Here is a 12207-nt window from a genome sequence, read left to right as displayed (position 1 = left end):
TGTGATTGGCGGAGACCGGGGATAACCTCGGGGTGGGAAGGGAGGGGCAGTGCTGTGAGGGTGTGGTGAGCGGGCGAGGCGGCGGCTGTGACGGCTCTGGTCTGGCGGCGAGCGAACGCTCTGGAGGGTCCCTTGGGGCGTGGAGGGGAGTCCTCACCTGTGCCCCGGCCTGTTTTCATACTCCCGCCCTGCCTGGGAGCGCTCCGGTGCTTGCGTCCCGCTTCCCCACGCTGAGGGACTCCCTGGCCGCTCACCAGCCTTGTCCTCTCCCTCTGTGTTCCAGGCACGGCGATGGCGGTAGGTCCCCGGCAGCTGCTGGAAGTGTGCGGGCAGAGGCTGTCCCGCTTCCTCTGCAACGCCAAGCTCAAGCACCTGGCCTGGCTGCGGGAGGTGGAGGAGCAGGGCATGAGGATGCTCAAGAGGTAGGGGCTGCCCTGAGAGGACCCCTCGGTGCCCGCCTGGGCTGCCAGCTGGGTGTGCGTGGGTCTGGGCCCCATCCTTCCCTTCTTTTGGGTGGCTTGGTGGGGGAAGCAATCTGTGCTCTGCCTCTTCTGCCTCACAGCAGCTTCAGGGATGAACCCATGCTCTTGCCCAAAACGCCGTCACAGCGGAGGAAGCTGAGGAAAAGGCAGTCCTCCTGGGTGAGGGAGGAAAACAGGGAGCTGAGCAGAAGGAGGTAGGTGGGTCAGCTTGCTCTGGCTCTGCCACATGGTGTTTGGATGAAACAAAGCAGTGCCTGCATTCCCTGAGTTATCCAAGGGGTGCATTGGGGTTGATCACTGTTTGGATTCTGGTGAGACTTTGGCATAAAGTTGGCTGCTTCAATTTTTTTTTCTGGTTATAGTTAAAGAATAATAAATATTATTTTCTTGTCTGTTTAGATTTGGGTTTTGTCTCATTGGGTTTGGCTTTTGACCTGAGGAGGATGCTGCTCCTGGTGATTACTCCCTAAGCCTCTGTGTTGGTGCCTGGAAAATTTGGGAAAGGGATATGTTCCCAGCACCCTGTCCAAGTTGGCAGGCAGGGAGGCTCCAAAGGTTTTTGAAGGGGCTGAAGTGGAAATTCCAAGTGATTTGCTTAGAATCCACCCCACTTATAAAGCTGCCCAAACTTGATCCGTTGGTGTGTTAGGGCACTAAAATCGTGCTAACCGTGGTGAAAAGCCCACAGGAGGAAGAGTTAGAGCTGGGAGACTGTCAGGAAGCAGACATGGAGGGTGGGGAGAGCAGCAGGAATAGCGGGAGCGTGGGAGGTTTGTGTGTGAGGGAGAGCAGGAAAAGCAGCACTGCGGATCAGAGCGGGGAGAGCTCTGGGCCCTGCTCTGGGTGCTCAGGTCACACCTTCTCCAGGGGAGCAGCCCAGCCAACTCCTGGTTGTGTTTGCCCTCATTTAAACTTGGTTTGGGAAGAGGTGCTGATCCACCAGGCCTGTCAGCAGGAAGGTGACACACCTCTCTAGGTGCTGTCCTCTGCCATGCACTGCTCCCAGGGTGGAGTTTAAACCCAGATCCTAGTGTAGGGTTAAATACACCTTTTCCACTCCCATTTCTTCACACTCAGCTCTGGATACTCAGCCTGGGCTGTGTCTGTGTGACACAGCTCTTGTGTGTGAGCTCCCACCTGGGCTTTGCCCACTGCTTTTCCCCAGGGATAGGATGGGCTGTGAGGAGGAGTGGTGTAGGGGAGAAGCAGCAGCTTAACTTTTACACCAACTGCTTTTCCCTTTGAAACTTACATGGGAGCAGTCGACTCCATCAATTCCTTCAAAATTCTTTTCCTTTAAGGTTATCCCGAAGGAGGAGTGGTGTCAAGTTGCTGTCTTCCAGTCTGAATTCCCAGCAGGGCCTGAGCCAGGAGCGGCCCCGGAGCCCTGGCTGTGAGGGGCAGGATGTATCCATGCCTAGCTGTGCTCCAGGATCTCAGACTGGCATCACACCCCAGCTCCCAGCTCTGCCTGGGAAGCAGCCTGTGGAAGCACGAGGTCCCATGGCAGATGTGGATTGCAAGGAGTGTTCCCAGGGTGATGCAGCCCCTCCAGAAGTTTTGGGGGAGCAGCTGCCTGAGGGGGATACAGCGGCTGAGCTCCAGGAGGTCCCTAGTATCCCTGAGATCCCAGCTGGACAGCCAGGAAGGAATGGAGAGCAGGACCCCAGGAGAGCCAGCACCTCCACTCCCAAGGCTGCTTGGAATGGTGATCCTGCTGCACTCCAAGGAGATGGATCTCCTCAAGGCCTTGAGACACTGCTCTTCCAGGACTCCTGCAGTAGAAGTGCAACAGAGAAATCCAGGACATGCCGGCGGAGTGGGATGGGTGCCCCCCGGAAGAGCCATAGGGCTTCCCTGGCAGAGGAGTGCTCCCTGGCCAGCAGGAGGGAGAACATGATCCGGAGATCCATCGGCAGGGCCAGGAAGGCAGCAGCACGAGAATCCTCCTCAGCCTCCAGCAGAGTGAGCTGTGAGTCCCTGTGCTGCTTCCATCTGGGAATGCAGTGGTGTGGAGAGGCTCATCCCTCCCTCCAGCTCCCCCAAGCCTTCTCGTCCTTGTGGGTTTCTGGGGTGTTGATGCAGCAGGTGAAGGCTGGGGGGCAGGTGGAGTTGGGGTACACAAGTTGGGAATGAGCAAAAAGCACAATTGTGGAAAGGAGAGAGTGGCCAGGCTGGTTCCAGCCACGTGTGCCTTTGGATCGGGAGAGACTGCTGCATTCCCTGGGGAAGGGCTTTAATTTATGGCATCTGCCAGCTCTCCAAAAAATCAATAGGGCTGGAAGAGCAGCCCTGAAGTTAGGCTGAAATGGGCAGAGGAGCTCAAATGCTTTTGGGTGAGGATGGAAGAGACTCAAACTAGCTGTGTCACCAGAGGAACAGGGGTCAGGGTAGCCCAGGCTGTTCCTTGTAGCTCTGAATCCCTTGTATCTGCTATTCCTGCTGCTCCTGACAGGGTTTGGTGGTTTGGGCTTTCCAAAACCATTGCCATTGCAGGCAGATGGGCTGTGGTGGAGCATGGAGGGCTCTGGAATTCAGCTTTGTCAGCCTTGAGTCACGCTGTATCCAGGCATTTGCTATAACACTTGGAGCGAAGGGGTGTGATGGGGGGGTGGAATGAGCCTGGAATCAGCCCAAACCCCCCGGATCCCTGCACCAGAGCGTGCAGGGAGGCAGGAGCTGCAGCCAATGGCCTGGGAATGCTGGCTGTGACACAGGCAGCTGGAGCAGGCTGCAGGCAGCAGAGCTGCTGCCTCGATGCTCTGCCTTCCCTGCCCACTCCAGATTCAGTGGCACTTGAGGGAGGTGTGGTGCTGGTGGGGAGAGCTGAGCAATCCATGCTCCTGGGAGGAAGGCTGAGCTCTTCCATGTGTACCCTGTGGCTGTTGGGAGCCTGGGAGTGAAATCCTCAGCTCCACTTAGGCTTTCCTCTGCAGGTCAGAGCTCCTTGGAGGCTTTTGTGGAAGATGTGACCAGCAGCACAAGGTGAGGCTGCCATGTAAGGCTGGGAAGGGATCCCAGCATTCCCTGTGAGGACAGTCTCCAGGTGGCTTTTGTCACAGATTCTTTTCAGGGACTGCTCAAGTGTTGCTGTCACCTGGGGCTGCATGAGATTTCAGGTTGTGCTGTTCAGGCACAGTGAGATTAAGTCCTTCCTTGGGGTGGATGGTGGTGTGTCCTGGGGTTCCTGGAATTTCTGGCTGTCTCTAGCTTTGGAATGCTGGTGGTCAGTCAGAGAAAGGGAAAGCCCAAGGCTGTCAGACTCCCCTCCTTTCCTGCTACTGGGGCCCAACATGGTTATGGGGTTTCAGCAGCACAGTAGGACAGTCCCTCAGAGGAATTTACAGCCCAGCCTTGATGTGCCTGCATGGAACAGCCTCTGGATGTGCTTAGGAACCTACACCTTCCTTGGAATCCCCTATACTGCCTCCATCACCTGTAACTTGCCTTCAGAGAGAATTTAAATTATTAAAATAGCTTTTCCTTTACAGGCCTGAGCTGGAGCCAAATTCCCTGAGGGAAAAGGTGAGTTCCAAGGAACAATGCTCAGACTCTGTGGATGATGGACTTGCTGAGTCAGCACCTTTGCTGAGGCTGTCACTGGATGCAGCAGTGTAGCCCATGTCCCAAAATGGGCCAGCACAGCCCTCACTGGGAGGGAAACAGATCATATCTGAGCAAATGGCTGGGCTTTTCCAGTGCAGCAGGTCCCTGGTTCTTTGGAGCAGCTGTGCTAAAGGAATGCTTGTCCCCTTTCCCTGCAGGCTCCTGGAGATGTCCTTGTTCCAAGCACAAGTCCCCAAGCTGCCAGCCCTCCTGCACAACACCTGTCCCCTCTGGAGCAGCTGGCAAGGTTTGCTGCAGGTAATTGCCAGGTGGTCTTGCTTTCCTTGCCTGAAACCCTCAGCATACATTGACCTAGGGGTTTTCCTGGGAAATAAGGGGTTTGTGTTGAAACTGAACCACTTCTGACCAACCAAGGAAGGTTTCCAGGTGATGTTTGGACCTCCTGAAGAGGTGAGATATCAGTTAGATGGGCAAGGATGTGTAAATGTGTCCAAGCTGTGAGACAAACCCTGCACTGTCCAGCTTCAGCCTGGGCAACCAGTGAGTGGGGACATTTGGCAAGGAGGTCCTGGAGCTGGAGTGTTCCACAGAATGTTGTGTCCTCTCCCTCTAGGGTTGCATTTTGTGAGGATTTGGAGGTCCTAATTATTTTCTGTGCCTCTGAGCAAGAAGGGGTTGGGGGAGGGGGTTCCCTGTGGGAACTACAAGATGTGACGAGCAGCTGGAATGGAGGAAAGAGTCCCTGGAGGGAGCTGGATGCCTCACACGTGGCACTGACTGCAGGTTTCTCCACAGAAAGCCATGTAAATCCCAACAGTGAATACCAGAAGAGCCAGGAGCAACCCCACAGTGCCAAGTCCCTGGAGAATTCCCCCCGCACATGGTAGGAGACCCTGCAAGGAGCAGGGATGAGCCAGGGGTCTGGAAGGACTCAAGTTCAGCATTTTAAGTCATTTGTGCTAAAAAGAGGTGGCGGGGGGGTGTGTTTTCCTTCCTTCCTCTCCCAGCTTCCAGTAGCTCTACTGGAAAAATCCTTTATCCAGTTCCTGTGTCTTGGAAGTCCCTTGTGGCTTTTGGAGCTTTGTTTGGGTGTGGGGCTGGGGCTGTCATTGGGAGGAGCACCCAAAGTCCTGCACAAACCAGCAGAGGTGCCCTGGCACAGTTAGCTCAGAGCTGGCAGGTAAATCCATGGGCTCCTGAGAGAGTGGTCTGAGAGCAAGTGACTGACCTGGTTATTTTTGTCTTTGTGAGTGTCTGGAATACCTGACCTGACTCCCAGAATACCTGATGTGTCTCATCACTGCATGTTGCTGGGAAGGTTTTGAGAGAAAGGTGTAATGGCCAGTAAATCCCTCTGGAGGGTGTGACAGCTGCTTCATGTCCCTCTTGCTAATGCCACCAGGATGAAAGGCTGCAAGCAAGCCCTGGGTGTCCTGTGGCATGGGCAGCAGGCAGGGGGCCGGGTCCTTTCCCCTTTGGATGAGAAGCACAAGACCTCAGCAAACCAGGCTCCATCATCCCCCTCTCCAGCCAGCAAGGTGAGTGGTGCCACAGCCATGTGCCCCCTGTGCCAGGCAGGCCCTGAGCTCCCTCCTTCTCTCCCCCCAGGCTGTCAGGCCACTGAAGAACTTCCTGCAGGGACAAGGGGGTGGCATCAAGGACTTCATCAGGCGCAACACTCCCACCCGGCCCCCCCTGAAGGTGCGTCGTGTCTGAGAGATGGGAGGAGAATGGGCTGCATGTGCTGGGAAGGGAAGCTCTGGTGTTAATTCCAAACCTTTAATTGTGTTTTTGATGCCTTTTCTCTGCAGGGAGACTTTGTTGTAAGTATGGCACCTTGTCTGTGGGGCTGGCATGCTCTCCCCTCACTCCAATCAGCCCTTCGGCCACGCCAGTGGTGAGGTGACAGGATCTCTGTGCAGGTGTGTTCTGCTGGGACTGGGCACTGCTGGGAGCCTCTGGCCTCTGAGCCAGGCTGCACTGTGCTCCCTCCCCACCATTCCCCTGGCTCCTGGGACAGGTGGTCACCTACAGCAGGGGTGTGCTGTTCCTTTCTAAACATATTCTCTGCAGCTGAAGGACTGAGGTTTTTCCTTCTGTACCTCTACTTACATTGGATAATCACTGTTGCCAAATATGTGTTATCTCCCTTCTCCTCACTCCCCATCCTGGTGTCCAGGTGAATGACTCCAACAGTGCCTGCATGTAGCAGGCTGCCTGAGGGGAGACACAGCCCCCAGCACTGGGTTCAGTCTAAACTCTTCTCCCTTCAGGAGAAGGAGAGGCAGAGACTGGAGAACCTCCGGAAGAAGCAGGAGGCTGAGGAACAGAGGAAGAAGAAAGTGGAGGAGGAGAAGAGACGGCGTCAGGCAGAAATGAAGCAGTGAGTTGGGCCCCTTTCCCCCTGCTCTTTCCTTGGTCAGCACAGCCTTGCCTTGTGCTTCCCACTTGGAATGAGCACTTTGGGAGCAGGCAGAGCTAAGGGGCCCCTCTTGCCCACGTGCCACCCAGGAAGAGGGAAGAGCGCCTGAGGAAGGCCCTGCAGGCTCGGGAGCGTGCGGAACAGATGGAGGAAAAGAAGAAAAAGCGGATGGAGCAGAAGATCCTGCAGGGTGATGAGAAGGTGAGAAGGCTGAGTGGGCTTTGGGCCCCTCTGAGAGCTGTGAGACCAGGAGTTGTGAGCAGGGCATTGGCAAGGTCTATGCATGCCAGAATCCCTTCTGACAAGGGGAGGCTTTTGTTCTCCATCCCGCTGCACATTCCTGTTGGGACAGGCCCTGTTCATGCTGCTCTGCATTCAGGGAATGTGGCAGCCCCTGCCTGCCCTGGGCACAGTCCTGCAGGTGACAGCCTCACCTGGCCCATGTGCTTAGACTGGAGTGTGTGACTCAGGGTTTCAGAACCTTTTTTGGGGGGGCAGGCTTGGCTGGTGGCCATGTGCCAGTGCTGTTGCTGTGTTCTGGCTGAGGGAGCTGTGCCTGAGGCCCCAGAGCCCAAGCAGACTCTGGGTTTAGGAATGAGCCCAACAGCTCATTTTGGGCTGGGCTGAAGAGACCTTTGGAAAGGTCAGCCTTGGAAAACAAGGAGTCATGCTCCTATCAGCCCTTCCCAAACCCTGAGTGGACAAACAAACACATACCTACTGCTGAGTCCTCAGTCCCCTTAGAATCTGGGCTCCAGACCCCAGATCTCCCTCCAAGGCTATGAAGTATGTCCTTGGAGCAGTGGAGCTGACAGATGTGACTGTGCACATCTCACAGGTGAAGGAAGAGAAGGTGGCAGAGGAACGGAACAAGAGGAAAGGGTCCAAGAAACATGGGGAAGCAGAGGCACGGAAACAGAAAGCCCTGAGAGGGGTAAGAGCAGCTCAGGACACTCCTGCACATGGAAAAGGACAGGCATAGAAGGCCCCTTCTGTGTTGGTGGGGCTGGTGGGATAGGGACAGGTCACTGCCTGCTTCTACAGGGATTTTTGGGATCTGGGCTGCCACATCTCTGTCCAGGCAGCTGAGGTTGGGTTGGGACATAAGAGAGAAATGTTCTAGCTGCTGGGGCCTTACAGGGTTTTCCTCTTGTTTCTTCAGGAGGAAAGTGAGCAGCAAGAACCACTACAGAAAAGAGGAGAGGATGAAGTGAAGGAAAGAGGGAAGACAGTCTTGGAACTGAAGAACCTTCTGGAGCAGCAACAACTGGGACAAGCGAAGGAGAGGTGTGAGCTGGTGCCTGTCTTGGAGCAGGGAGTTGGCCACAGCCATGGGGAAGCAGTGGATGTAAATGTGATGTTGCACCTGGGCTCTGGAGCTGCCTGGAGGTTGGGGGGCAGGAGCAGGAGGCCCTCTTACGAGGGTGAGGACATGCTTCCTTCCCTCTCTAAATTCTTTCTTTTTCCCCAGGGATCCCAAACAGCGAGGGAAGGAGAAGCCCTCCCAAGCACAGCAGGAGCCAGCTGCACTGGCTGGCAAAGCCACTAAGGTGGGGTTGGAGTGTTTGGGATCAGCCTTTCTGCAGCATACAGTCTGGGTTCAGGATCAGGTGTTTTCCAAGTGCTATGTTGCTGGGATGTTGTTTAGAGGATCAAATACAATAACAATAGTGATTGTTATTACACAGAGGCACTGTGCAGGGACAGTCCAAGGCCTGGGTCCTTGGCTGACAGGTGAGCCCTCAGCCCTATCATGGTATGGTGGCAGTCATAAAATGGCACTTGGAAGAACACCCCAAAGAGCATTCACTGATCCTGAAATCAATGTGAAAATTAGAGATTTTTTTAATGCTTTACTGCCCCATTTCCTCATTGTTCCCAAAGGATGTGACCCCCCCCCCCCCAAACTTCAGTGCCACATTGTTCTGTGTCACTTCATTTGTGCTCACACAAAGAGCACTGGGGCTTTAAGTCAGGGTTGTTGGTCTCAAAACATCACATTGACATTTGCTTTCACTCTCTACTCTTAAATTCATTGCTTCATTAGTGAAAAATCAATGCCCCAAATGGTTCTTCCTCTTCAGGATCAATTTTTTCCTCCTGTGTGGGCTCCTGCTGCACTCCTTCCCTTAGTCCCTGGCACTTGAACTCTTTTGTGCTGTATAAATTTAATTTAAGGTCTGAATCCTTCCTGTGCTGCCAGCAGCTGGGCCAGAATGAGCTGGGCAAAGCATTTCCAGGCAGGAGAATATGGAAGTAACTCCAGGTGCTGAGCAGCACAGGAGGAAAACTCTAGGAGAGATGGTTTGAGTCAAAAAGGAGCTTCAATAGTTGGTTTTTTTTTTTTTTGTTTTCCTCTTTATTAGGGGAAAGAAAGTCCTAAAGAGCTGCCCCATGGGCCTGGGCTGGAGAAAAGATATGAGCCACCAGAATCCTTTTTCCCAGCTCTTAATGTCTGGCTCCAAGCAGAGAGGGTGAGTGTGGGCTCCAGAGAGCCAGGCTGGACCTGAGCAGAAGCAGGAGTGGCTTTATCTGGGAGTCTTGGATTTGGGATTATTCCTGCAGAGGCACTGAGGGCTGGATGTTGCCAGAGCTGCCAAGAACACAGCTCTGTGTCAGAGTCTCTTCTGTGTGAGTGAGGAATGACTTAATTTCCATGCCTTACAGGAGGCTGATAGTCAGCAGCAGCCGGGAGAGGGGAAAAAACCCATTCACCCAGCAGCCCCGGGGGCATGGCCGAGCAAAGCCGTCAAGGTGAGCCCTGCCCCGGCACAGCCCTCGGGGGGCCACTGCCTGCTGTGGCTATGTGGCCCCGCGGCTCGGGCAGCGCTCGGCACAGGGAATCCGTTGGAAAAACAAGAGGTTGGTGGCGGAAAAGATGCTGGAAGCGGCCACAGGAGGGCAGCAGGTCTTGAGGCGACATCCCGCCGGGCAACCGGGCTGTGCCAGCTGCAGATGCCGAGCCTTGCATGGGCAGAGGGGCAGGAAAGGCTGCTCGGGGCTGGGATGCAGGGGATCTGCTGGGAATCTGCTGTGGGGCTGTGCGCTCTGTCCTGCCCGTGTCAGAGCTCCAGGGAGGGAAACGACCTGCCACAGAACATGTGGAAGGGTTTAGGTGTGGAGTTGAGTGCTGGGACATGCATGCTGTGCCTTTCCCAGGTTCCCCTACAGAAAACAGGAGGGGAGCAATGTTAAGAGTGGGTGTCAAGGCACAGAGCCCAGTGACAGTTGTGTGTTGGTTCAGGATTTGTGCTTTGGGGCTCTGGTGGCCATGCCAGGCATGGAAGTGCTGCTTCCCTTGCTCATCACTGCTCTCTGTATGTTTTCAGAAATCCCTCTCCACATCCTGCCTCGGGTCCTTGAAGGGTGCTCAAGGACCAGAATCGCCCCCAGTCAATGAGAACAGCTACGGGCTGGATCTGAACAGCGATGACTCCACAGATGATGAGAGCAACCCTCGGAAGCCTGTCCCTGCCTGGGCCGATGGTAGGTGCCAGCTCTGGCCTGGCTGCCTTTCCTTCCTGCCCTGGAGTTTTCCAGCCTTGCTTGGAGCCATCCCAAAGTGCAGTCAAGGAGTGTGTGCACCTCTGGCAGCTCTGTCAGCTGCGGGCTCAGCACTGCTTCCCACGAGCCCTCCTGGGCTGAGGTGAAACCAGAGTCCTCCGAGAGGGAAGCCCCAAGTCCTGAGGAGAAGTGGGGAGTGGTGCTTTGGGCGATGCCCCATCCCTCCCGCACAGCCCCTGGGTTCTCAGAGGGGAAGGGCAGGGCCTGCAGCCGCGTGTTGTTCCCATTGTTCCCGCAGGGGCGCAGCTCCAGCAGGCCATCGTGCACCAGTACTACCACCCGGTGGATGTGGATGCGCTGTTCGGGGCCATCCCCAGCCCCAGGCTGGAGCACATCTTCTACAAGAGCAAGCCCCGCTACTTCAAGCGCACCAGCTCGGCCGTGTGGCACTCCCCGCCCCGCCCCTCCTGTGGCCCCTCCTGCACCTTCCTGAGCTGAGCCAAGGCAATGGAAGGGGCTTCTAGGGACTCTGTTCTACTCGCCCTGCACTTACCATTTTAACTTTTTATTCTTCTTTTGTACAGAAATAAAGTTGTTTAAGTCCAGCAGTCACTGGGTGTCTCCTTTCCCATACCTTGGTGACTGTGCCTCCTGCCTTGCAGAAATCACAGTTACTAATCTGCAACCAGAGCCATTTCCTAGTCTGCCTCATTTCCTATTCACTTAGGATATTCCCTTGTACAAGGAAGCTTGGAAATTGCTGTAGCGATCAGCAGGTTTTTCAATCACACTGAGGGGATAATGTTTTTGTAAGGCTTTTTTAATATAGTTACTGTATTTATGTATTTATCTTTACTGTCTTAATTATCTGCAATTCCTTTTCCTTGAACAATTCTTGTGCACTCATCTTAGTTTGAGCCAGAATGTTCTTCCTGCTGTTGAAAAAATCTCCCTGGACAATTTGAGCAGTGGTTAATGCCTCGTCACCCTTTTTTTTCTAATGGAAAAAGGAAGCCCTGGCTCAGCTCTGGATCCTGTTGTGGCAGGATCAGTGGGGACAACCTGTCTTGAGCAGGAGCTGGGCTGATTTGGCAAGGGGATGGTTCCTGAGGGGCTCTACCACTGTGGTCCCCTCAACAGCAGAGCTTGTACCTATTCCATGCAGACTTTCCCAAGCCTGAAGGCACATGAATTGACAGGAGCAGGGATGGGTTGAAAGAGAAAAGGCTCCAGGTGTAAGGTAGATTTACAGAGCCAGAATCCCAGGAGCTGTCCTGCCACTCCTTTCACAAAAACCGGCTGCAAGTGCTTGGAGCCCTCAGTCCCAGAGCTAGAGCTTGTCAAAAGGGACTTTTGTCCCAGGAATGCAGGGAATTCATGGGTAAGGGGGGGAGGACAACCAGGCTCCTTCCCACCCCAGAGGGCAGCATCTATTCCTGGCTTCCTCTGGAATCTGCTCTGCAGCACCATGTCCCCATGGCCACCTCCACAGGGGGTGTGGGCAAGGAGGACACGAGCTCTGCTGCAGCCCAGCTCCAGTCAGGACAATTTCCCAGTTTCGTTGGTGCCAGTGGAGCTTGGAACAGTGGGGGAGTGGAAAAAAACCTTGGCGCCAACAGCTGCTGGCAGGGCTGCGCCGCCAGGCTCCGGGCTGAGCGCTAATGAGGTGTCTGTGCTGCCGCTGGCTCTGCTCGGCTCCCGCAGCTCCTGGAGCCCGCTGGGAGCCTGGGCCTCGCACTCCAGGAGCTCCCAGGAGCTTTCCAGGAGCCTGGAGCAGTGCTGGTTAATGCCACCCCAGGAGAGGTGGCTGTGCCGTCTGTCTGCCAGCACCGCACCAGGGAGGATCCATCCCATGGGATGTGGAGAGCAAAAGGCCCCCCAGCATCAGGCTGCTAGTGCCAGCTGGAAAAAGGAGCAGCTCCATGAAATTAGCAGGAGAGAATTAAGCAGGGATCCCCTAGACGTGGGTGCGCTGGATGTGGAAGTGCCTCCTTCCTAGAAATGCTGGAGACATGGTGTTGCAGCACTCCTGGAGCAAACCCTGGACATCCGTGTGGTCCCGAAGGGCCATTCTCAGGTGGGAGGGGGCAGGTGACGGACCCCACTCCCTCCAAACGGAGAAGGGAAAGGGAATGTTTCAGCTTGCGTGAAGCAAAATAATCCACGTCAACCTGAGGCATTTTCCAGGGCTGTGAGCACAGCAGGAGCACAGGAGAGTGGCAGTGCCCCTTG

General features: G+C 55.1%; 1 protein-coding gene across 1 annotated transcript; it reads left to right on the top strand.

The window, feature by feature from the left end:
* The first annotated feature begins 49 nt into the window (after positions 1-49).
* LOC306803387 (inner centromere protein-like) lies at positions 50-10575 on the top strand. Its single transcript, XM_079308759.1, has 20 exons — positions 50-139; positions 284-422; positions 563-676; positions 1784-2454; positions 3419-3467; positions 3974-4007; positions 4247-4346; positions 4845-4932; positions 5452-5587; positions 5658-5750; positions 5861-5872; positions 6323-6432; positions 6561-6672; positions 7310-7405; positions 7634-7758; positions 7943-8021; positions 8838-8945; positions 9139-9225; positions 9801-9957; positions 10274-10575. Exons 2-20 carry the CDS (start codon positions 292-294, stop codon positions 10471-10473), a joined length of 2502 nt encoding a protein of 833 aa, XP_079164885.1. The 5' UTR covers positions 50-139; positions 284-291; the 3' UTR covers positions 10474-10575.
* Positions 10576-12207: the final 1632 nt, after the last annotated feature.

The sequence above is a fragment of the Erithacus rubecula genome (assembly GCF_903797595.1).
Source record: "Erithacus rubecula genome assembly, chromosome: 6".
In the NCBI taxonomy this organism is placed as follows: Eukaryota; Metazoa; Chordata; class Aves; order Passeriformes; family Muscicapidae; genus Erithacus; species Erithacus rubecula.
Note: the sequence above shows the minus strand (reverse complement) of the source record. Positions and strands in the feature narration are given on the sequence as shown.